Source organism: Danio rerio, chromosome 24 (genome assembly GCF_052040795.2).
Source record: "Danio rerio strain M-AB ecotype USA chromosome 24, GRCz13ab, whole genome shotgun sequence".
Classification (NCBI taxonomy): Eukaryota; Metazoa; Chordata; class Actinopteri; order Cypriniformes; family Danionidae; genus Danio; species Danio rerio.
The window spans coordinates 32,013,587-32,041,266 of record NC_141044.1 but is presented as its reverse complement, the minus strand read 5'-3'; the positions used below and the strand labels follow the sequence as shown (position 1 = coordinate 32,041,266).

Sequence of the window (27,680 nt, the reverse complement as noted above, 5' to 3'; positions counted from 1 at the left end):
TGTTTCTATGATAAAAGACATGTCATTGTTTTAAAAATTGTGGTGTCCGATTAACTTTGCTACATATTTTTGTTTTTTTACATTAAAGGGGTAGATAACCCCAAAACTGAGAATTCTGCCATCATTTATTCAACTTGTCACAAACCTGTTTCTTTGTTCTACTAAACACAAAATCATTTATTTAAGAAAATTATTGTTATTAACCTGTAACCACTGACCTCAATAGTATTTTTCTTTCCTACTGTGAAAGTCAATGGTTACAGGTTTCTAAAATTTATCAAAACAACCTCTTTTGTTTTTAACTGGAAAAAAAAATGGGAAACTCATAAAAGTTTGGAACCACTTGAGGATGAGTAAATTGTGACAAAATATTTATTTATGGATAAAAAAAATCCCTTCAAGTTACAGTTAATGTTAATTTTATTAGAAAATGGTCTAAAACTTGTTCATCGAAATGACATTTATTATTTGCTCTTTATTTGGTAACACTTTAATTTAAGCACCCCTATTAACTACTGGATTATTGCCTTCTTATTTGTAAGATATTGGCTCTCAATACCTAAAGTATGATCTAATTCTACAGTTGATTGAGCTAAACGTCTTAGTAAATGGTTTGTTAGTAGCGTGAATTGTACATTAACATAAAGTGTGACCATTATTATTTTTGGTTGTTATTAATTTCATCTTTGAGGCTAAAAAGTTAGATTCTATATTGTTATTATTTGATATTATTATTTATGTTGTGTCAGGCATTTTAACCCCAAAATAAACAGTGTGGATTTGCAGATGAAAGTTTGCCGTGTACGTACTTTCTCTTGCTCTCGAAGAACCAACTACGACAGCAACAGCATTTCAAGCTAAAAACGCAGCATGCGTCGCAACTATAATGTTTGTCGATGCTGCAGTGTCTTCATTCACTCCCCAACAACGCACCTCAACAAGTTCACGTTTGAAATAATCAAATGATGTCACATCCGCTGTTGAGGTCGCCTTGGTAGTGTTGGATGTTCTTCAGTGTCTTCTCTCATGCGCGCGGTCGTAACTTTGGACAGCGCGCGCTCAGTATTGGCTGCACGCGGGAGCTCGCGCGGCGGAGCAGCTCGGTAATGAATGTGGATCTATCCGCCCTGTACTGCTCGGGCATCATCTGCCACGCCGAGAACGCGATATTAACGCCAGAAAAGTGCAATAGAGCAGTGACAGCATGATCCTTCTGTTCGGCGCATTAAATCCCCTGCTTTTCCTCATTGTCTTCGGACTGTACCCATCCATGGTAAGTTGATGCGACGAGTTGCAAGCTAAAAGATTTCACGAGAATGTTTTTATTTTCCAGTGTGGGCTTTTTTGAAATAGATTGCATATGGCTTAATGGGAAATGCATTATAATGTTTTAAAATTTAACTGCGAAGGTGTTGATCATTCCATATGCTTTTCTGTATGTATTACGCATAAGATAATACGTGTAGCTCGTGTAAAAGGAATACAAAACTATAGCGGATAATAAACTTTGGTTCATTCAAGCATGAAGCTACATTTGGGTTTCCAGTTGTTTTCCAGTTATCTCCAAGGAATGCATTGGGGAGTTGCAAAAAGGTAAAACGACATGCAGCAATTACTTTAAGGCATTTGGAATAATAATCGTCTATTTGAGAAAATAAATAAATAAAATGTTGCCTGTGTGGATTCATTAAATGCATACTTATGATTTGATTTCACCAGCCAGTGAGTGTATAATGGTGTATTGCTAAATTCTGGTCCACTGCCCACCACAGTTAATAAGCAAAATAACCTGTCACTGGGAAAATGATGCAGTATATCCAGATCAAATGAAATATATTAATTAATAAACAAAAGTATTAATCAAATTGGCTGAAAATAAAAAGAATATAAATGTGTTAAAATAAGCAACAGCAATTTTAACTAAAATAAATATATTAAAAACAAATATGGCTCTAGAAAATGTATGTTTATTTAGAGAGCAACTAAAAACTGAACCTAAGCTATAATTAAAAAATAATATCACGGGCGGAAAAAAAAAATCTAGAGAATTCGTTTAATGTTTATGTAATTGTTTAATTATGTTTAATTAATCACTAGGCTAAGAATATTTTTGATCGTGCTATATTAGATGTTAATCAAATCATTGTCAGACTAAATCTGACACACTAAATCTGAATACTCATCAAATAAATATAAACAAAAATGCATGGAACCCAATGAAACAGGACAATGTTATAACAATCTACTCATTTTAAATGGACAAACAAGTCATAACAGCAGCATATTTATAGTGGTCAAGCAATGCAAACATAATTATTCACACCCCAGTGCAAACTAGGGGAGAAATGGAACTAAACAACAAGGAAATGCATGTAAATTTAAAACTGCTCATTTGCATTATGTTGGATTTGCTTGACCAATTTATTTTGGGTTGATTATAGCCTTTAAAACAACGCAAAAATCCTTAAATACAGTGACATTTTCATTTAAAATCATCCTGACAAGATGTAACAAGTGCTAAAACGAGTGTGGTGATGTGCTTTGGGTGTTTAGTCACAGGCGGACAGGAGCTGTCCACACTGCCGTGGTGCTGAAGTGAACTAATCACATACAGACATGTCTGCATGGACTAGACAGTCAATTGCTTTTTTGTCGAAACAGTTCATTTAACCATTGAATAACGTGCCTAGTACCTCCATCCTGGCTTTTTGACCTCTACATTTGAAGTCTTGAAAGTCCAAAATGAACACAAACACAATGCAAGAGGGGCGTTGGAGATGGTTGACTAAGAAAGTGAATGGACGTTAACGTAATGGGCTTCTAATTGCATTGTTGTTGCTTGTGGGATAAGTGATTTATGATGATTAATTTGACGTGCTGAAATGCGCTTTTTATGGTGACAAATTGCATTACACACCTACGGGATACAGCTTTCTAATGTCGGTGGAGGGATCCATAATGATACAAACCCTAAGCTCATTTAGCATTCAGTGTTTGGTGTTGTAGCAGGACACTTTTTGTTGTGGGTTTGAATGGAAAAGTCAATTCAGTCATGTATTGATTGATTGTCGTATTAGGTTTGCTAATTAGTTTTTTTTTTCATCATCTGACAAAGAATACATCCATAAAATATCGATGTAGCCTTTGATATGACATTCATATTTGGATATGCTGACTTGTTTGCTGACTATTTAGTCTAACAACAGTAAATGCATGAAAATCACAGCATATATGTAGATATACTGTACAGTTGAAGTCAGAATTATTAGCCCCCTTTGAATTATTATTATTTTTTTTAAATATTTCCTAAATGATGTTTAAGAGAGCAAGGAAATTTTCACTGTATGTCTGATATTTTATTCTTCTGGAGAAGTTCTTGTTTTATTTCGTCTAGAATAAAAGCAGTTTTAATTTTTTAAAAACCATTTTAAGGTCAAAATTATTAGCCCCTCTAAGCCTTTTTTTTCGATAGTCTACAAAACAAACCATCATTATACAATAACTTGCCTAATTACCCTAACCTGCCTAGTTTACCTAATCAATTTTGAAATACATTTAAATACTGTGGAAACCCTTATTTTAGTCTTCAGTAACTTAAAAAGTTGACAAAAACGTAAACTTCTAGGTGTAACAACCTAAAATAACTAGTTTAAGTTGATCCAATGTTGGGATCAACTTGCGCATGGTGGCGCAGTAGGTAGCACGTTCGCTTCACAGCAAGAAGGTGGCTGGTTTAAGCCTCGACTGGGTCAGTTGGCATTTCTGTGTGAAGTTCACGTTTTCCCCGTGTTCAAGATGGTTTCCTTTGGGTGCTCCAGTTTCCCCCACAAGTCCAAAGACATGTGCTATGGGTGAATTGGGTAAGCTAAATTGTCCATAGTATATGTGTGTGAATGAGAGTGTATGGATGTTTCCCAGTGATGGGTTGCAGCTGGAAGGGCATCCGCTGCATAAAACATATGCTGTATAAGTTGGCAGTTCATTCCGCAGTGGCAACCCCTGATTAATAAAGGGACTAAGCCAAAAAGAAAATGAATGAATGAATGAATGAATGATCCAATGTTAGCATTTTTGTGTGGAGTTTGCATGTTCTCCCTGTGTTTCCTCCGGGTGCTCCAGTTTCCCCCACAGTCCAAAGACATGCACTAAAGGTGAATTGGGTAAGCTATAAATTGTCTGTAGTTGATGAGTGTGTGTGTGCCTGAGAGAGAGAGAGATAATGAGTGTGTATGGGTGTTTCCCAATACTGGGTTGCAGCTAAAAAGGCATCTGCTATGTAAAACATGGAATAATTGGCGGCTTATTCCGCTTTGTCAACCTCTGAAATAGAGACCAGCTGAAGGAAAATGAATGCATGATCTAATGTTTTTTTCCCCCAGTGGTTGATCATCAGCCATTGATTCAAAGCATGAACATCACCAAATACTACTGAGAACAAAGGATTTGAGGATTGTTCTGCTGTGTTTAATTATCGCAATTATCAGATGAACTACTGTGAGCAGCACATCTCCAAATTCATATACAACTTTACATACCCCACACCCAAACTTTTGAAATAACTATGTGACTTTAGTCATCAAAACACACACTGTAGAAAACATTGTGATCTCCACCATCAGGACAGAAATGTGGGTCCATTTAAAAAACATGATCATCAGAAGCCGTACTGTATATGTTCGATATATATTCCTCCATCTCCTGTCCTTTTATAATGATGTAGTCTGTGTTCTCAAAATGTTTTCTCTGTATTGTGTGATGTGTGTCATTTTTCATCAACAAACCTAAATGGAAGTGGATGCGAATGTTGGCTTTTAAGGAATCAATCATTGCGTGAGCGAAGTGCTTTGCTGAGATACTGCTGATGTTGTGATGTAAGGTACGGTAAATGTAGAACTGCCTTGCACTGCATTTATCATAAATTACTCTATTAAGGAAAATATTGCCATGCAAAATAGAAGCAATTGCATTTCTGGTGTAGAAAGGCCGTCAGTCTGTGCAATAGTGAAGTAGTGAGACAGTTAGTCTTCAGGTAAATGAAACAGTTTTATCAGTAGGTGGTGAAATGTAATCACATCTATGAGCAAATCAACTCAACAACTGATTTTTTCAAAACACTGGTGAATAGAAGAACTAACATATTGGTCATATTCATAAGTGAGTCATCATGCATTCAATTGGTTAGTTCAAAAACACTGATTCATTCAAAAACATAGTACACTGTAAAGAATTCTGTATGGTTTTTACTCAATTCCGTCATGTTCCCCCAACACAAACTGATTAACTTAATTGTTTTTTACATATTTAATTGGATTAAACATAAAACATTTAAGTTGTCCCGAAAAAACTTGTGATGATTCTGCGCATTTTAAATAAGTAACAAGTAATTAGGAACTTGGCAAAATTTGTTTTTTGAGTGCAGGAAGGTCATTGAATTATCATCAAGGTGATGAATTATACACTCTAATAATTGAGTAGTCAAATCCCAACTGATTCAGAATTAAAACGTGACTGTCTTTATGAATGAGTCATTGAATAATACAAATAAACGATTCATTCTAACCATTTCTTTCTTCATCTTCATGTGCATGTCAATTATTTCACCTAATCAAATCATTATTGATTGATTAAAACTAATTAATTGACTGAATTGTTTGTTTATGAAGACTCATTGAATCATAGATATAACCGTTTTGTTTAAAAACGCCAATTATAAAGGTCGTTATATTCTTCACACTCATGTTTATCAATTCAACCTTCTTTTTTTTTTCTCAGAACCAAAATTTATAATAGTCTTTTTGAGCAAGTATTGAATCATACACATAAACGACCACCAAATCTGTCCATTCAAAAATACAAATTCATTTCGAAACGAAACTAACAACCATCTTTATGTGCAAGTCAAATATTTTGTCCAAAACTGGTTTATTTTTGGATTGAAATGTTACAATCTTTGCAAAGACTGGTTGAATCATAAATATAACCAATTTGTTTAAAAATGCCAATAATTTAAGGAATTAAGCTAGTTAAATTGTTCACATTCATGTCAATCAATTCAACCTTGATCCAACACAGATTCATTCAGGAACTAAACTAGTCCCCATCTTCATGTGCAAGTCAATAATTTCACCCAATCAATTATTTCCAAAACAAAAATTCATTTCGAAACTGAACTAACGGCCATTTATGTTCAAGTCGTTGAATTTGTTTAAAACTGGTTCATTGACTGAACTGTTACTTGTGGAGACTCATTGAATCATACATGTAACTGATTTGTTTAAAACACCAATTATTTCATGAATTAGGCTAGTTATATTCTTCACATTCATGTCAATCAATTCAACCTTTTTTTCAAAACACCAAAATATGTGATGGTCTTTAAGGGTAAATCATAGAATCATACAGATAAATTATTTATTAACACATTGATTCATTCAGAAACAAAACTAGTCCTTATCTTCATGTGCATGTCAATCATTCTACCCAATTGCTTTATTCTAAAACACATTTATTTAGAAACTAAATTAACTGAAGTTAGCTAGAATTATTTGTTATTTATAAAAAGAATTCCCATTAATTGAATTATTAATGTCTACCCTTACCCCAACGCTAAACCCAACTGTCACAGTAATGTGAAAACACATCTGGAGCTGGAGTTTTCTCTATTAGTATAGCTTATTAACCATGTGGATGGATGATAAAAGCCTACTGGAAGGCGCAAAAGGCCCCTGCTGGCCCATATCTTACAGCTGATAACCACTGATAATGCCCATTCAATCGAGTGATAACATTTGAAGCAGGTGTAAATTATTGAATCATACTCATAAACAATTCATTGTCACATTGATTCATTCAGGAACTAAACTAGCCCCCATCTTCATGTCACCAAACTAATTCATTCAAAAACACAAATTCATTTTAAAACTAAATAACAACCATTTTTATGTGCAAGTCAATTATTTTGTTCAAAACTGGTTTATTTAGGATTGAATTGTTGCAATCTTTATGTAAACTCATTAACCCTTATGTACTGTTGGGGATGTTTTCGTCCACTTTGGGGTGATCTAGTGTCTCAATTTGACCATAGCTTTTTTCTATGTTTGTACTCTCAGAATGATTTTTGGTCACAAATTTTATTTTAACACACATTTTGAGAAAATGTATTGAATAAAAAATAACTCTCAGCAATACATTCTGGGCAAATTTACTAGCCTTTTTTATGTCCAGATAGATAAAACTTTTAACTTTTTACTGTTGATCATCAGTTGGCGCCATTAACTCTTTAGATAGGCCTGAGCAAAAAAAATAAATAAATAAAATAAAATAAAAACTTCTCTGGATTTTCTATAGAGTGTAACTGCGAAGTAAAGTGTGTGTATGTGTGTGACCTTTATGCATTAACCTTAATGTTTCTGAGAAAATCTAAATATGCATCTCAGCTTTCAGAACTTTTTTGTAATGAAAATATGTAATTCTGTGTGTTTGTTTTACCAAATCAGTGACATAATTTGTAAACTTGCCAAATAAAGAGTTAAAATACTGTAATTTTCTAAACAATTTAATAGTTTTGATCAGGACTGAGGTTGATCAACAGGTTTATGCAAAAAAAAAAAATTATAATAATAATTTATCTGGTGCATTTTTTCAGCAGTTTAATTTAGTGGATGTTTTCATCCCGAACATCACAAAAGGGTATTAAATTTGAACAGTGCAAAAGGGTTAAATCATACATAAAACTAATCTGTTTAAAAACACCAATTATTTCCTGAACTAAGCAAGTTATATTCTCTGAATTCATGTCAATTGATTGAACATTTATTTCTAAACACCATTCAGAACCAAAATATGTAATGGTCTTTAATCATTAAATCATTTAAGTAAATTATTCATTAACACATTCATTCAGTTAGGAATTACTAGTGGCATTCTTATGAACGAACCACCTTTTATGCAACTAATTCTTCTATAAGATTCATTCAGGGACACAAAAAGTTCAGTAATTCAATGCACTAATTATATTTGTTCAATAATAATTCACTAACATTTGGGGAGTGTTTCCCAACCCTGTTCCTAAAGGCACACCAACAGTTCATATTTTGGATGTCTCCCTTATCTGACCAATTCATTTCAGACTTTAGAGTCTCTTTCTAATGTTTTTATGAGTTGATTCAGGTGAGTTCAATTAGGGAGAGGTTGAAAATGTGTACTGTTGTTGTGCCTACAGGAGCAGGCTTGGGAAACACTGCCTTAGGGTTTGCTTGTATGCTTGTCAGTGGAGCAATACTGTCTAAAAGTAGCTAGCAATACGGTCTAAAATGCAAGTCGAAGCCATATTAAGGTTTTGTGTGTTTGAGCTGCTAAAAGGGATGTGAAATGCACAATATAAAAATAAGCACAAACAGTTCTCAAGAGTCAGAGAGAGAAGTGTGCAAGTGCATGCAAAACACAGGATGTCTCTGTCCCCGGCAGAAAAACGCATCAGTTTGTGCTCTCAGGTGAATCCTCAAAACCTCCCTATCTTCTCTTTATCATTTCCTTCATCTATCCCAGTTCCTTCTTCCTTTGTTTTTGTTTATTTTTTTTTTTTCAAGCTTGTATTTGTGGATCCGTTGAGTGCACAGTTATGTGTCTCGCATATCAACTCCCAGACTCGACTGTACAAATTATACATCAAAGCTGGGGAATTGGATCAGTTACAGCGCAAGTGGATTAGAGCGAGAGAACACTGGCATTACTGTGACTGACAGGGACACGCCCACTTCTTGATGTCACACGCACTCGGGTCCAGTGTTAGACAGATTTCCAATAGATAAAAGAAGGTTTATAATGTGGTCTACTTGGCGATCTAACCTATTTATTTAACTCATCCCTGGAGAAGCTGACATCTAAGTGTCTGTTGGAGTGTTACAGACCGCAAAAGTATGTCTTTAACAGTTTGCAAAGCATTCAGAGGCTCAATATTGAACATAATGGTAGGATTTAAAGGGATGGTTCACCTAAAAAATGTACATTTAATAAAACACAGGGATTCTGGGATGAGGTTTTTATAGTGCTTTCAAATCTCCTTGGTGTACCATTGGGTTCTGACCATGTGCTCATTACTATATATTAGGACATTCAGATCATACATATTCATTGAGCGGTGCACAACAAAAAATCCTTACATATTGTTTGATAACAGCTAGAAAGCTGTTATAATTGCTCTGGAAAAAGGTTAATCCTCCAACTACTAAACTATGGCCTGAGGAATTGATTTATACCATGCATTTGGAACAAATATCTTAAAATATTATTTTGAATTAAAGTAATTGTTTTTCATGTTTAAAATATTATTTATTCTTGTTTAAAGCTTTTGTCATTACGCTACTTCAGTGTCTCAGAGTCATTCAGAAATTATTATTAAATGTTGAATTAATGCACAAGAAACAGTTTTCAGTACAAGTATATGCCCTTACAGCTACAACCCAGTACTGGGAAACACTCATACATTCTCACATTCACACACACATTTATTCATTCATTCATTTTTCTTCAACTTAGTCCCTTATTTATTAGGGATCACTACAGCGGAATGAACTGCCAACTTATCCAGCATATGTTTTACACAGCAGATGCCCCTCCAGCTGCAACTCTGGGAAAAATCCACACACACTCATTCACACACATGCACTACAGACAATTTAGTGAAATCGGTGAATTGGATTGTGGGGGAAACCGGAGCACCCAGAAATAACTCACATAAACACAGGGAGAACATGCAAACTCCAATCGCAAAATGGACAAGCCAGGACTCAAACTAGTGACCTACTTGCTGTGAGGCGACAATGCTAACCACTGAGCCACCGTGCCACCCAGGTTTCTGACATTTAATTTCTTTAAAGTAACTTCTTTTGTGTTAAACGAAAAAAAAGAAACACAAACAGGTTTTTGACGAGGGAATGTTGAGTAAACGATCCCTTTAATTGTGATCTCAAGGCTGTACATGAGTGAAAAAATACATATAACAATGTTGCATTGAATTTGTTCAGTGGATAAAGTGCAAGTCAAATTTTTATCTGACAATATTGCAATAAAATAAGTTGAATGACGAGTAAAGGGAAAGCTACTCCAGAAATAAAAATGCAATAGTTCACTCAACCTTCGTGTCAATCCAAGCCACAATGACTTTTTTTCTTTTGTGGATTATAAGCTTTCAAGCTTTAAACAGGATGCATGAGCAGCATAAAAGTGGTCTATATGACTTTGGAAATATTGAGTCTTTTGAAGTCAAAAACTGCATGATAGCCATGTGTGTCAAATATGGAGAAAACAGAAAATCTTGAGATTTGCCCTAGTTTTCCATGACGTTTTCATGACATTAAAATTCTTTTTAAATTCGGATGATTTCTTTTTGATTTGTATTGATTGAAACCTAATGCAGTTCACAGAATTGCTCATTTAGTTAACTGACACACTAATATTTTAATCAATAAATAACAATAGTAATCAAAGCTGTAAGCAGCGATGAAAGGGACCTTGCACTCGGGCTCACGCAGGTTGCCTTAGGATGACATAACAGTTGCCAATAATAATTTAATCTGATATACTAAAAAAAACAGTGAGAAAAATCACAGATTTATGCCACTTTTAAACTTCCTCCTGTCAGCAGCTGGTGCAATAACTGTGACTCAATATTGGCATGTAGATGTCTTCTTAAAAAGAATTTTATCAACTATTTGAGGCAGATCGGACATTGTGTAGTTCAGTTATAAATGCTTCCTCTTCCATTGCGAAACACTGAAGTTTGTCAGGACACCACAGACAAGCCCTTAATTGAAAACTTTAGATCTTCACAATCTATCTTCACTAGAGCTTTCAGATACCACCAGCCAAATATGGTGCTGATACGAAAAAAAATATGTTTTTTTTACAGTGTAAAGCATGTCATTTCCTGTTGCCAGCAGGTGGTGCTATAACTGTGATTGGATATTGGCATGTAAACGTGTTCAGGTCAGGACTTTTATCAAAGGTTTTGATTTTAAGGCAGATCAGGCAATGTATGCCTGAGTAATAACAACTTACTGTTTTGTGGCGAATAAAAGTTTGAGATGCCACTACGAACACACTCTTCAACGAAAACTCTAGATCTTCGCAATTTAACATCGCACAGGCCTTTAGATGACAATATCCAATTTTAGTGTTGATCTGATAAAATCCCTAGGAGGAGTTTGTTAAAGTACAATGCCCGGAAATAGCAAAAATGGCACTTTTTCGGCAGAGGAAGTTAATAATACCTTACTTCCTGTTGGGTTTGAGATTTCGCTCCAAGAGACTTTTTTTTTTGGGCTTGGCATGTTTGATGTGTGTGCCAATTTTTGTATGCGTGTGTGAATCATAGTCCAGGGGTCAGTCTGTCAAATGTGCATGTCAAATGTGTTCCACTTCCCTATAACAAATGTAAATTTACCCACTTTTGGGGCGTGTGAAAGTTTTTTGTGAGGTTTCGATTATGTTTAGACCCTCAAAATCGCAATTCATTCCGTAGAAAAAGAGCAATTCCAATAGGGCCTTCGCACCATTTTGGCACTCAGTCCCTAATAAAAATAAGAAGAAGAAGACAGAAGAAAATATAGATTATAGAAGAGGATTAAATGAACACTAAATGTTAATTTTTCTTGCCCAAAGTTACTACACAACTCAAAATTAGATCAATGAAAAGTGCTTTTCCCCTACAAATGTTTCCTTTTTGAGGCATTAAGGTCTGTTCACTGGAAAAGCCCATAAAACTTCTCATTGAAACTGAACAATGAAATCCACACAACTCTGACATGAGAGTGAATGGTAGAAATGTCTTTGCTGGGTGAGCTAGTTTTTTCAAGTATGTGTGTGTTTGTGTTTGTGCAGACGATAGGTCCTAAGGAAGGATGGCAGGTGTACAGTTCGGCACAGGATGCAGACGGACGCTGTATCTGCACTGTGGTCGCACCGGAACAAAACCTCTGCTCCAGGGATGCCAAGAGCCGACAGCTCCGACAGCTGCTGGAGAAGGTCTTCTGCATAAACACACTTTTATTTTCTGCTCTGCTTTCTTTTTTTTCTGATTTATATAATATATATCACAAATTGTATACTGAAAATGTTTTCATATTTACACCCAGTTGAAAGCTCTGACATCAGTAAGATTTTCAGCAATAAATGAAATGCACTGAAGTGAATGCAGATTTTTAGACTAATGCAAAACATTTCAAAATATTTCAAATAAACGCTGTTCTTTTGAACTATCAATTCATCAAAGCATCCTGGAAAAAAGTGGTTTCAATAGCAGTGTTAATAAGAAATGTTTCTTTAACTAGTCTCTCTGTAGGACTCTCATACTTTCATCATTTCATCTCTTTGTTGTCTATTATGAGGGAATTTGTGAGTGCACTGAACTCAATCAGTGAGCATTTTCAGCATTGACTATTTTAAAATCTTATTGGCTGCTCCATTTAACTTAAATATTTATTATTGGTTAAAGGGTGGGGGGGTGCCATGAAATTGCTGCATTTAAAGTCATTTATATTGTCAAGGAGTTGGGATTCTCACTCAAATCAGATGATTTGCACTTACGACAGAGTATTTCTTTGTTAAATATTGTACTTACAGGTTGAAGCTCATTTTTAAAATGAATTTTTGAACATGTCCTTCAGGACACTTTACTCTGTATAAAGAAGTCACCGGCACCGCATATGACTTGCTGGAGAATTGCACCAAAGAAATGCATTTTCGGTTGTAAAGCAAAGTTGATCTTGTTAATTTAACCCTTTCACGTGCACGTTTTACATACTTTCATTATTTTAAAGGCATCACTTTTATTTTTTCCAAACTGTAGCCCTGTGTTCTCCAGTGAAGAGAATTGAGCTGCTGGATTTACAACATGTCAGTTCATCTACTTCTTTCAAAATAAATCAAAATAAGTGTCTATTGACAGGAAAAAAGAATAAAGTAAACAATCTAATGCATCTGTTATTAATAACATAATCAGATTTTGTGCAAAATTATTATATGTTCTTCTTTCATAGACATGAGCTTGCATTTTATGAAAAGGCAGAAATGTTTTGGTTTGCTATTTAATATACAGTAAAGTCAAAATTATTATCCTTCCTTTTTTCATTTTCAAATATTTTCCAAATGATGTTTAACAGAGCAAGGATTTTTTCACAGTATTTCCTATAACATTTTTTCTTCTGGAAAAAGTCTTGCTTGTTTTATTTCAGCTAGAATAAAAGCAGTTTAGAATTTCAAAGCCATTTTAGGGTCAATATTATTAGCCCCTTCAAGCAAAATAATTTTTTAATGGTTTACAGAACAAACCATTGTATACTTTGACTTGCCTAATTACCATATAACCTGCCTAGTTAACCTAATTAAGCCTTTAAATGTCACTTTAAGCTTATTACTAGTATCTTAAAAATATCTAGTAAAATATTATGTACGGTCATCAAAGATAAAAATAATCAGATAATTAATTAGAAATTATTTATTAAAACTATTATGCTCAGAAATGTGGTAAAAAAAATAAAAATAAATAAATAAAAGTTTTTTGTATAAATATTTTTAATAAAAGGTGTACAGGGGGGTAAATACTTCAGGAGGGCTACAATTATGACTTTAACTGTATGTAATAAAATGTCTGCAACCTAAACAATGATTATTTAATTGACAACACTGATAATTTACACTGATAAATACTTTATTTACAGTGATCGCACAGGTTGTAGTCAAAGCTGCTTGTTGTTTGATTAGTCTTTTTCAACAGATTCAGAAAGCTGTATTTTTCTCTTAGAAGTATTACAAAACTACCTTTCAATGAAAAGATTGATGTTGTACTACTCTACTGTGTACGTTCTCAAGATTAATATTACTTTTTCTTCGGCTTAGTTGAGTGAAATGAACCAGCAACTATTCCAGCGGATGCCCCATACACTCCCAAAACAACCATGCTGTATGCTCTCTCATTCACACATGCACTCATACACTACAGCCAATTTTGTTTACACAATTCACCTGTAGTGCATGTCTTTGGACTGTGGGGGAAACCGGAGCACAGGGAGAACATGCAAACTCCACACAGAAATGCCAACTGGCCCAGCAACGACTTGACCCAGCAATATTCTTGCTGTGAGGCAACAGTGCTAACCACTGAGCCACCATGCCACCTCAAGATTAATATGAAAATTTAAATAGTATTTGAATACATCCCTTCAAACATATCTAAACGCAGTTCACAAATGTATGCGCAATTTCACAAATGAATGAGCGATGTGCAATATTTATGATACATGTATTTAAAAATACATATTTTAAATACAAAATAGTATTTTGTAACTTGTATTTTATGGGGTTTATGAAAAAGGCTTAATATTTTGTATTAAAATACTTTAGTGTCTTGTATTTTTGTATTTTAAAATACTGTAAAATACTTTGTGTGAAGTCTACATGATGACATCATAAAAATGCAGCCACTGATTGCCCCTTTTTAGTTGTTTGCCTAGGCTTGAGATCAGACCAGAAAATTGATTAAGAAGGTCATCAGTGGTTGGAGTATGGATGGAAATTATGCACACATAAAGAAAATAAGAGACAAACGGTATGGGTATATTTAAGAGCAAGTTAACAATAATTGAAAATAGTGAGCAAGGGGAGAACGCGTAAACTGCACACAGAAAGGATGGCTGGCTTGGTAAGGACTAGAACCTTCTTGCTGTGAGGCAACAGTGCTAACTACCGAGCCACTGTGCCACACATCTAGGAAAGGAGGAGGAGTAAGGGTGAAAGGGGGGATTCTTCAAAACGAAGATGGCTGTTATATGGAACTTAGGGTATTTATAGTGGCTTAGGAATCGTCTGATTGGTGAATCATAAATTTAAAAATGTGGGACCGGCTGCAAGCAATCATAAGCACGTGATCCTCTTGAAATAAGTTTAGAAATAAACTTTACTTATGGTGAAGGGATTGATCCAATATGCCTATTGATGGAAGGTTTGCGAAGATATGTCATGCTCCCTAGTTAAAGTATTTTGTAGTACATTTGTGGCTGCTGTATTTTGTCGTGTATTTTGATACATGTAAAAGTGATGTATTTGGTATTTTATTTTAAAATAAATTTCAATGTATTTTTGCCTATCTTAAAAATGAACTGTCTGCATTTTCTCTTCATCCATTACAACTATTATGGTTTCATTTAATTGGCATTTTTAATTTTATGCCATCTTAAATTTGTGGGGCTCTTTATGTTCAGTTTGGTTGTATGTTTGCCACAGAAACCCATAAGTGTCTGACCCTGACATATACACACAGATTTCTTTTTTCCTTAATATTTTCAATGAAATTACTTAAACTTAGTAACTCTAATGTCAATTTGCAAAATATATATATTTTTTCTGTCTTAATATTCTCATGGTAAAATAAAACTACTGAACGTTTATAGTTTTTGTACATGTTATGGCCCCATTAAAAATGTGTAGTAAAATCATGATGTTATTTACCATGCATTGCAAATGTAGTGCAAATATTTGAAACATCACGAAGCCCAGTAATAGCCAAAGCTTTAGTTTCCTCTCTGCCTTTCTCCCTGCTTTCTCTCCTTTCTATCAATCAATGCACACACAAACCGGCACCATTTGGCTAGTACATATTGTGTGGACAACTAATGTACTGTTTTGCCTCAGGGACTCGCACACTTGCACTGGAACTACTGTAGCCTGCCACTAATACTGAAATGAACACACACACATATACAGAAACACACTCACACACACACACACACACATACTTGTCCTTTTGCTCTTTCTCTCAATCACACATTACATATTCACCTCCCCTATGGTTTTTCTCTTTTATCAATCTCATTCACACTTAGGACCTTTAAACACACACACACACACACACACACACACACACACATACAGAAAAAGTGCTTCCACCGTGTTCGTGAGAGGCTGATTTTATGCAGGTCATTAATACCTGATTTTATGATAAATGATACATGCCTCAATCCAGCGGGAGCCTGACTGCCGTTAATATTGATATGTACATTTATTAACGCCTCCGTTTTCCCTATAGCCCGAAAAGAAAGTGCGGGCCTACAGAGGACGCATCTCATTCATGATTCATGGGTTTCTGCTTTTCAAGCGCCCCAGTCAAGGTAGCTAATCAGACCGTTTGACGGGGACAAACAATGTGCGATTGTTGCAACCTTTCAGGGTTTTTTTTTTTTTTTTTTTTTGATCAGCACCTTTTTAAAGATTCATTAATTGTAGTCAGTTTATCCACAACTTATGCAGAGAGAGGTGTCTTTGAAAAGTGCCTCCCATTACTTATTACTCAGATCCACTGAGGCTAAAGTTTTAATTTACACAATAATAAATTCATCTACTCACAATTGTGTCACTTATATAATGCATCTTCCATGCAAATGTCCACAGTGACCAGTGATTAATGGAACAAAAAACAAATAAAGGAGTATGGTTTATTTAAATTTTCAGTGGATTTCATTATTAATTGGTGCAAAGGTTCAAATAACATGCTTTAGTTTACATCTACGGTGGTTCCTTCCAATGTGGCGACCCCTGATTAATAAAGGGGCTTTATTAAAAAGCTGAAAAGAAAATGAATGAATGAGTTTACATCTACACTAATGTTTAAAAATTTGGGGTTTGTATTTATTTTCTTTGATTTTGTGTAGTCATCAACATAAGCTGCATTTCTTTGCCATGGAACAGTAAAAAAAAAAGTTATTGTGAAATATTACATATTACAGAATTATATATCGCATAATATTACTGTACGTTTACTATTTTAAAGGGATATTTCACACAAATATGACAATTCTGTAATGACTTTACTTAGGGTTACTTTTTTTGTTTCAAACCTATTGGAGTTTCTTTATAAAACCAGTAGACATTGACTTCATGACCATTGATGTACAGTACTTTTTCCTATTATGGATGTCAATGGCTACTAGTTTCCAACATCCTTTAAAGTAAACAGATCAAAGAAAGTTATGAGGGTTTGGAACACTCAGTTAATGAAGAGTAAATTTTAATTTTGGGGTTGTACAATCACTTTAAAGGGCACCTATGATGAAAATCGTCTTTTGGGAGCTGTTTGGACAGAACTCTGTATAGATAGTGTGTCCACAGTCATTGGGGTGGTATAAAGACAATAAGTCTCTTTTTTGTAATTTCCTGACATTAAAATAGGATCCAAATCCCTCTCATTTTGAGGCCCTCCTCAACGTGACGTAGGTTTGTGGTTTCTACGTCCACCAAATTAATTGACAGCCATGTATTAACTTGTATTATTATTATTATTATTATTAGCCGTGTATTATTATTATAATACATATATGTTATACATGTATTAACGTAGTAACATGTATAATCATATCAACAAGACAGGATGTCCACAAAGCTGATTAAAAGATCTGTTCAGCTCTCTGTAATCATCATGAGTTTTACAAGTTTAAAGCATTTTTAAAACAGTGCATGCTTGTAATGAATTATAGCGATTTTACCATCTTTATCACCACAGCCGCATGTTAGTACAATTATAAAAGAAGATGCTTCAATCCTGGTTGGTTAAATCAGGTTTATTTGTACATTGACATAACGGATATCCATACAGCAGTGTATATTATCGCAGATCCTTTCACATTAGCCATGCAAAAACAGTGCAAAGATTAACATGTGCGCTGTGTGTGTCCACTGTGTCTGTGTGTGTGCGTGAACTTTGTAATGACATTGTCTGTGACTCATCGTTGCAGAAAAGCTTGAATTAACTCCACAACAAATACATCAAATAATCATTGGGAAAGTTCTTACTGTAGTTTTTCTCACAAAATTTACATGAGATCTGCTTCCTTCATGTCTGTCACTGCTGTTTATATGATGAAGCCGAGGCGGAGATTGAGGCACACTCTAACAGGCACATGGGAACGGTTGGCGGGGAGAACCAGCATTAAAGGTGCAGGCAAAAAAAACAGCTATTTTGTTGAGAGCAGAATTTTCCAATGTTATGATAGATATAATAAATAACCTGATGGGTGTTTTGAGCTGCAACTTTACAGACACATTCTGGAGACCCAAAACACTTGTCTTAAATCTTGAAAATGGGGTAAAATAGGTGTCCTTTAAAGGTATATTACCAAATATGACATTTTTTAATGTCTGTCACCCTATTAAGTTTAAAACCTATTTGGAATTTCTTTAATTGACCAGTAGCCACTGACTCCATGACCATTGATATACAGAACTTTTTTTCCTATTAAGGATGTCAATGGCTACCAGTTTTCAATAAAAATAAACAAAACAAGGAAGTTATAAAAGTTAGGAACGCTCAGGTTTGTTAATGAAGAGTACATTTTAATTTGGGGGGAGAAGTAGCCCTTGAATATACTTTAAAACACTTTTTATTATTATTATTATTATGAGTTTTCAGAATACATTACCAAGTGTTTAATCTCACATGGTCCTTATGAAATCATTATTATGACTGGATGATCAAGATACATTGTTTTAAATATTTCTTCTAAAAAAAGTTTTGCAACAACACAATAACTGAGCCATTGTACGTATACTGTAAGTCATGAGATGTTCATTTAGTATTATGTCCTGTAACTAGTGGTAAAGAGGAAACCGGGGGGCCTTTAAACAGCATTATTTGTTTAAATTTCCTGATAAAATGGACAGAATAAAAATGATAAACTTCTTATTCAAACTAACAAAACCCAAGGGTGCCGGATATTAAATTATACAACTGAAGCAGCTTAACTGAAAAGATTAATCTTGGGATTTAGCATGAACTGATATTAATCTGTTAAAATTAAGATGCATATGAAGACTTTTCTAAAATTCCACATAGTCAGTAGTAAAACAACATAGCATTCGTTTGGTACACATTTACACTAGGCATGGGACGATAACCGCTTTCAAGGATTACCCCGGTTTGGAAAAGTCAGTGTTAAAATGTTCTGTTTTGCCATTTTAAGGTGTATCCACATCAACAGTTACTGATCAGCCCACGATTCAGCAAACGTGAAAAACAAACCTCTTCCTTACCAACATCCTATAAACCTGAACAGTGCAGTGGCTTATTTATATACGCAAAAAAATATATATTCAAAGATGCCTTTTTAAGTTTAAAACTGTGCGTTTATTTAACAAAAAACATACACTCACCGGCCACTTTATTAGGTACACCTTTCTAATACTGGGTTGGACTCCCTTTTGCCTTCAGAACTGCCTTAATCCTTCATGGCATAGACTCAACAATGTACAGGAAATATTCCTTAGAGATATTGGTCCATATTGACATTATAGCATCACATAGTAGCTGCAGATTTGTTGGCTGCACATCCAGGATGCGAATCTCACATCAGAAGATGTGTACGACGTGGTCATAAAGGGATAGACATGGTCAACAACCGTACTCAGGTAGGCTGTGGCTTAGACACAATGCTCAATTGGTACTAATGGGCCTAAAGTGTGCCAAGAAAATATCCCCCACACCATTACACCACCACCAACAGCCTGAAACGTTAAGACAAGGCAGGATGGATCCATGCTTTCATGTTGTTGATGCCAAATTCTGATCATACCAACCAAATGTCACAGCAGAAATCGAGACGCATCAGACCAGGCAATGTTTTTCCAATCTTTAGGTGAGCTTGTGCAAATTCTTAGCTGACAGGAAACCCTAAAAATGGTTGTGCGTAAAAATCTTAGTAGATAAGCAATTTCTGAAATACTCAGACCAGCCTGTCAACCAACAACCATGCCATGTTCAAAGCCACATTTCTTTCCCATTCTGATGCTCTGTTTGAACTGCAGCAGATCATTTTGACCATGTCTACATGCCTAAATGCACTGAGTTACTGCCATGTGATTGGCTGATTAGAAATTTGCGTTAACAAGCAGTTGGACAGGTGTAGCTTATATAGTGGCCGGTGAGTGACCCGAAAGACCTGAGCTGAACATTTTAAGTAGGTATTTGTGTACAATTACAGCCCAACCGTTAGTTTCGCTAACTGCAAACGTCATACCTTGTGATCTTGACGTAGGTGCAGAACATGTCTCAGTCCATTGAAGTCCTCAATCTGCGCACACAGCGTGATTTCCAGTATGTCATGAAAATGGAAAACCAAATGAAAGGCTTACGGACCAAGTTCCGGCAAATTGAAGAGGACAGGAAAACTATAATGGCCAGAAACTTCAAGGTACGTATTTATTAGGTTACAAAAGACCGGCTGCTAGAAATGCAATCAACAGCATCGGTCATGAATATTGTATGTGCCATGTTAAATATATGTATGCCTGTAATTGAACAGCTTTCACAACAACCGCATAATGGAATGCATTTTACAGCTAAATGCTGTTTATTGGGAGCAACCTGTAAAGTTAACAGCCTCTCTTTTTCTGTGTGTGTGCCTACAGGAGCTAAAGGATCGTATGGATGAACTCCAGCCATTGATTCCTGTGCTGGAGCAGTACAAAACAGATGCTAAGCTGATCTCTCAGTTCAAAGAGGAAATCAGGAATCTGTCTGCAGTTCTGACGGGCATCCAGGAAGAGCTGGGAGCTTATGACTACGAGACCCTCTATCAGAGAGTCCTCAACCTAGACAGCCGTCTGCGAAACTGCATGAGCAAACTCAGTGAGTATAATCCAGTTACAATAAGAACTGAAATGTAGAAGCAAAAAAAAGGCTGGCGATAAAATGATGACTGTAATTAGCAAGTGTTTGATATAATGTTTATGCTCCAAAGCGGAACTAATTGCATTGCTTCCCAGAGGGCACCTTGATGTCAAAACAACATTCAAAAATACATTTTAAAAATGTCAAAAATGCTAATCGATATGATATCAAAATCTCAACGTCCATTTGACATTCACACATTGATGCCCTTCATTCATTCATTTTCTTTTCAGCTTAGTCTCTTTATTAATCAAGGGTCGCCACAGCGAAATGAACCGCCAACTTTTCCAGCATATGTTTTATGTAGCGGATGTCCTTGCAGCTGCAACCCATCATTGGGAAACACCCATACACTCTCATTCACACACATACATTATGGCCAATTTAGCTTACCCAATTCACCTATAGTGCATGTCTTTGGACCTGTAGGGGAAACTGGAGCACCCTAAGGAAACCTAGGCCAACACGGGGAGAACTTTCAAACTCCACACAGAAATGCCAACTGACCCAACTGAGGCTTGAACCAGCAACCTACTTGCTGTGAGGTGACAGCGCTACCAACTGTGCCACTCACATTGATGCCCTTTTGACCACTACATTTCGATTCAAAAAGAAAATTTTAATTTATTTTGTATCTCAACAATGCATGTAAACTACCTTCATGACAAAAACTGCATCAATCTGACATCTAACATTGCCGTCAAAAAAATTTTTTAACACCAATGTCAATTTGATGTCATTTTGACATCAAGGTAATCAATTCACATCAAATTGATTTGCATTTTTGACATGTTATTACGCACCTTTTTATGTAGTTTAGACATCAAGGTGCCTGCTGAGATGAATTGCCATTTATTGATTTTCGCATTAATCAGCAGCAGAGCGCATGTTTAGGTTTGTATAAATATGAATAGTTCTCAAATCGATCATATGATTGCCTAAACATGAACATAAATGACGTGGTGATTTAGTTTTAATCTGGATTAAACAGTGCTGATATTCTCTAAGGCACTGATAAAGATGAGAAACACTGAAACCAATCCAGTTAAAAAGCTACAGTTGAAGTCAGAATTATTAGCCCCCCTGAATTATTAACCCCCCTGTTAATTTTTTCCCCAATTTCTGTTTAACAGAGAGCAGATTTTCCATTTCTACACATTTCTAAATAGTTTTTATAATTCATTTCTAATAACTGATTTATTTTTTCTTCGCCATGATAACAGTGAATAGTATTTGACTAGATATTTTTCTCAGGTAGATCTCGAAACTCCCTTGCTGTTGTAGCTAATGAAAAATGGCGATTGCTATGAGATAACTAGAGATAACTACTAACTAAGAGCATGTCGATGGTGCTGATTTGGATTAGTCAATAAACTTAAGTTGCATGTTTTTGGATGGTGGGAGGAAACCAGGGGACTTGGGGGAAACTCAGGCGAGCATGGGTAGAACATGTAAACTCCACACAAAAACGTTGACTGGCTTGGTAAGGACTAGAAACAGTGACACTCTGGCTAACCACTGGGCCACCGTGCCACCCATCTTTGGTTGATGAATCATAAACTGAATAATGTGAGACCAGCTGCAATCAATCATAAGTATGTGATCCTCTCAAAATCAGTTTATAAATAAACTTCACTTAATTTGGAAAGAAACAGATTTGCCATTTGCTATCTGCAGGTTATCAATATCAACTGATGTAAACATTTGCATTGTTAAATTAATCTTTTGGCCTTATTGTCCAGCACTATTCACAGTGAAAGCTTTTTGATTTGATTTTATAGAACAATAGTTTAGTTTTATATTATTTTAAATGAATAAAGGCTCACAATGTATTCCATATAGAGATATTTACAGAAGATAAACCCCTGCGCTCAAACACATCAATACATGGAGGTGATAGAATGGAAAAATAAAACCGGGTTTGAACTTTAGTTGGACTGTTTTTAAAGTGACATGTTATCTTTAAAATGCTACACTCGTGGCAGGCAGGAAGCTCAAAAATGATGTGAGACAGGTCAAAACAGCCAGCGGCATCTGTCTGAATGTTTATGGCTCTACTGACAGAGCTTACAAAAAGTAGCAATTTATTGTACACCTAAAAATTCTGCAAAAACACAACTTTTTCTGTTTTAATATATTTTAAAATGTAACATACTCCCGGTTTCTTTTTTCAGAATTCTTTGATAAATAGAAAAGAAGCCGTTTTGATCATTTGAACCTTTACTGAATAAAATAAATAAAAATATTTGATCTCAAGATATTGAATGGCAGTGTACTGTATGTGAATGCTTATTTAAAAAACAAGTTCCTCTATGATTTGTGTGGCATTGTGCATTTATATTTATTGAAATTAAATTAGCTTGAAGCACATTACAGTACAGCTTCTAAAATAAAGTCGCAAAGTGATGTTTTATTTAGAACTAAAAATATCCCGCCCAAAGTAAATTATAAAAGCTCAGCTTCTACCTCCAGCTACAGTTTGTCTGCACTGGATATTCAATTAATTCAATGCAATGAAACAACAATGGGATTTCAAGCGGCCCTCAAATAACCCTCCTAATTCTGAAGTGCTAAAAAGCCTTACAATATTAATAAGTTGGTTAGGCAAATTTAACAGATGTTTCAATATGTTATTAATATCTCTGATAATTGCATCCTTGCATTGGGGGTTGAACGCACAAAGCTAGTACATCATTAAGAGTTGCTGTTGTTTTTCACAAGCAAGTCTTAAAGCATGAAATTGCTTCTCGGGAAAGAAGACAATGTTGTTAAATAATAACATATATTAATTTTGAGGTTTTGTTTTCCAGCTTGTGGTAAATTAATGAAAATCACAGGGCCTGTGACTATAAAAACATCTGGAACAAGGTTTGGTGCTTGGATGACCGACCCGTTTGCTTCTCCAAGAAACAACCGGGTGAGTTCTGAAGGAGGTGGAACTAGTCTGATGGATGTTCTGCTATATATCGCTGATTAATCTTCTTGGCTTGGGTTACTAATTCCTGCTTTCCACCAGGTGTAAAATAATTAAGTGTGCCGCTCATCTACATACTTCAATCTCACTCTTGTCGTTTTCCTACAGGTTTGGTATATGGACACTTACACCAACAGCAAGGTGGTTCGAGAGTATAAAAGCATTGACGACTTTGTCGCTGGCCAAGAATCGCGTACCTATTACCTCCCCTTTAAATGGGCCGGAACCAACCACGTGGTCTACAATGGCTCTCTGTACTACAACAAGGAGCAGAGTAACATCATTGTCAAATACAGCTTCGATACCGGACGGGTTCTCACCCAACGTGCCTTGGAGTACGCCGGATTTCACAACGTCTACCCCTACACCTGGGGAGGCTTTTCGGACATCGACCTCATGGCGGATGAGCTGGGTTTGTGGGCTGTATATGCCACCAATCAGAATGCAGGAAACATTGTGATTTCGCAGTTGGAGCCGCAGACGCTGGAGGTTCTCCAGACGTGGAACACGGAATATTCCAAAAGGAACGCAGGCGAGTCTTTTATGATCTGCGGCACGCTCTACATCACCAATTCCCACTTGACTGGAGCCAAGGTGTATTATTCCTACAATACAAAGACCTCGACGTACGAATACATGGACATCCCATTCCACAACCAGTACTTTCACATCTCAATGCTCGACTACAATGCTCGAGAACGAGCGCTTTACGCTTGGAACAACGGACATCAGGTCATTTTCAACGTCACGCTTTTTCATGTCATCAAAACCGAAGATGATTCCTAATGGACTTGCGGATGATTTGGTTTTCTACTCATTCATGGTTCTTTTTCCAAAGTTAAACAGACATTCTTGCCTTTTTATCACTGTTTGAGTCTGAATGATAAGACACAAAGACTTAATTATGAAACGCCATTAAGAACTGAGTTCTTTTATTCATCTGCTCATAGCTGCTCTGAAAGTTAGGCCTTACTCGCAATATTTTCCAGACGGATTGCTCTACTGCATGAATGTCTGATTATTTCGCCATTTGTTATTTGTGATCTTTGTATATTAAGAAATCCCATTTTCTTATATAGTGACGTGCTTTTGGCGGCTTTAATTTCTCCAGACTTCTCTGGTGATCTCCTGTTGTGTCAAGTTTAGTTGTACAAACTGTAGAGCTCTGAATATGAAGCTATGTAAATGATTGTAACATTCATTGTCACTGTGAGAGGAAAGATTTTATATTAAATCTAGAAAGAACAACAATAAATCAACGTGAACATAACCACAAATCTACATCCATAAACGTAAACAACAGCACGGGAAGGAGCTGTGTGCGACACAGAGCAATTTTGTCAGCATCCAACCTGAATTCACAGGGGTTATAATGAGGTCATTTGCTGATGATTGTGACAAGCCCGACCGAGGCTGCGTTCACATTCATTTACGGCCAGCCCTCCTCACTTGATGACTTTGAATGCTGTCCTTTGGCATTTTCAATCAAGATCAAGGGCACGGGAGCCGGGAGGGGATGATTCCAACTCCTCTTGGCAATTTCCTCTCCCTTCATGTCTCTGTCAAGCGTCTGCTTGGGCACTGGGAATTTAAATGCACTTTTACCGTCATCAATTCAGCACTGGGAATAGATCACCCACAGGGATTTACTACTGCTGTTTCCTACATCGCACCAAGTATATTTCTTATGAATATTTGCTGCTTGCAACACAGTCTAGCAGAATGTGAAAGTTATTGTGGAAGTTCTATTGCCTATATAATATTACAGATTTTATAATCCTGTAACAAAGTGTATCTATACATGGTCATTTATTAATTACTTTTTTTTTATTGTAATTTGTGAGGAGCTTGTAACAAGACTTAAAATCACAACTTGTTTTTAGTAAATGTCTTCAGTAAACAGACCACAAGAATCAACTGTGAACAAATCCGATCACACTGTTCACTGAAATGAAATACCTCAAAGCTATAATTTACAAGTAATCTGCTTTAGAAATTTTTCCACACAAAAAAATAAATAAATAAAAAAAATAGAACATAGCAGTTTGGAAACTAGAACTATTCATTGCTCCTATGAAAGCACAATTTCCTATGGGTGTGTAAAAAAAACTAGTTGGCTATTTTTTGGACCTCAGTTTAATAAGGCTTATTTCACAAATGCACAAATTGAATGGCTCAGCAGGGAAGCAATATCTATATGCCTATAATTTCTTCATCATAATACTGTTTTATCAGATGACAAATCCAATACGGACTGATATTCACATTCAGCAGCCACCTGATAGTTTCGGTTGAAGCAACCGAGTGCATTGTGCTCCACATCGCAACTCATTTCAAATTCCAGAGAATGTGCAAAAATATGAGAAACTCAGTGGGACGCCATACTATTTCTATTCTCCATCCTTACACTGATATTTTTAGCCCCTTATTCTGTAACCGAATGGAAAAACTTTCCAGTGGAAGAAGCACAAATCATTTCATTTCAATCCCATGAGGCTTACCTACACAAAGTGATGTTAAATTCATGCTTTATGATAGTATTACTGTGAAATATTCATATTCAGACATTTGGTAGTATGCCTGTTTTCTGTTTTTTTCTGCCATTTTACAAGCTTATTCTGCAACCCAGGCTGATTCTGAAAACGTACCCCTATATACATTTCTGGAGAGCGCCAAATACATCCCAGGAGGTATGTTTTTTTGCAGTTTAGTTCGCAGTCAGCCTGATTTTAACTACGTTTTCAGATTTTACTACATTCTCACCCTAATATTTACTTGATCGTTTATTCTTTTTTTTTTTTTGTCTTTTTTTTTTATTGTACCTATTTTCTGGAACCATTTTTTGTCTGACTCAAACCCTGTCATCACTGTCAACACTGCTCTGCGCCTCAAATCCTCCAACGTACGTAACAAGCCACTATACAAGCTGGTAAACAGTCCTTTTAAAGACGAAATCCAGCCATATGTTTCTCTGGCTACATAATTCGCAATCTCCAGAAATGTATAGAGGGGTTTGTTTTCAGAATAAGCCTATGTTGTTTTTCTGACAACAATTTGTAGAAGTAATTTATTATACTAAAAAAAATACAGGGTTCCACACAATAGATTTGTGTTGAGACAACATGAAGGAATCAAGGTAACTTAATTGTTTTATATTTAATCCATTAAAATTTAAGAAAACTAATAAGTTGTCCACAATTAGGTTACAAACAGCAGACGTCATTTGAGCGCACATGAAAATTATTTCAATCTCTCAAAAGCAACTCCTTACAAAATTAAACTGCGTTTAAATGAAAATCAATTGCACAGAATTCCTGCTATCTTTTTGATGAAATGAAATCATTCTGAAATCTGTTCTCCATTCACGGCATTTGTTGGAGCGGTCTCTCCATTGACTGGTGCTTCAAAAAAATGAAGCCTGACTTTTAAAAAGAAAAACACAGCCAGAAGGGAGTCTGCATAATACATAAACAAACTTCTGACTTTTCAGTGACTTTAAGAAAGTGTTCTTATTTTATTGAGTCTTCTCACACAGATTAAACACACCAGGTCAATTACATAATGAGAAGGGGAGGAAAAAAAACGAACACCAGTCTGGCATTCGCTCTTTCAAGAAATAAAGTCTGCAACACTGATCAAAGAAATCTGTCTGTTGTCTTGATAGCATCTGTCCTTAAAACATTCTCATTCCGAGAGATCGGTACTTTTGTGATTATGCAGATGAGTTCGAATATAGCAGGGCTTTTGAGATTCAAGGCTCATTCTTGTGAGCGTCAGATCTTTTCTAGAAAGACAAACTTCTTCAAGTGTTGCTGCTCTCAAGGGAGTTTCTTCTCTGGCCCTCTGAACCACAAATTAAAAGGCAGATAGCGTCGACTTGGACTTTTAAGTCTCAAATGTTTTTCTTTAACAGCAGGCTTATCTCCCAGCAGAACTTTCAGATCACACATCTGCTGGTGGACTGGAGTCTTGATTAAAGGAATTCCCTTTTCT

The 27,680-nt window shown here is 35.7% G+C and overlaps 1 protein-coding gene and 1 long non-coding RNA gene across 4 annotated transcripts in view; one reads left to right on the top strand and one right to left on the bottom strand.

Annotated features, from left to right (window-relative positions):
• Positions 1–27,680, bottom strand: part of LOC137490644 (uncharacterized) — a 127,322-nt gene that overhangs the window by 69,211 nt on the left and 30,431 nt on the right. The gene's annotated exons all lie outside the window — the stretch shown is intronic.
• Positions 913–25,705, top strand: olfm3a (olfactomedin 3a). The gene is given in 6 exon segments (NM_001111172.1): positions 913–1,273; positions 11,881–12,024; positions 20,079–20,234; positions 20,452–20,671; positions 23,524–23,630; positions 23,796–25,705. Coding segments are annotated over 6 exon segments (1,374 nt in total). The 5' UTR covers positions 913–1,204; the 3' UTR covers positions 24,474–25,705.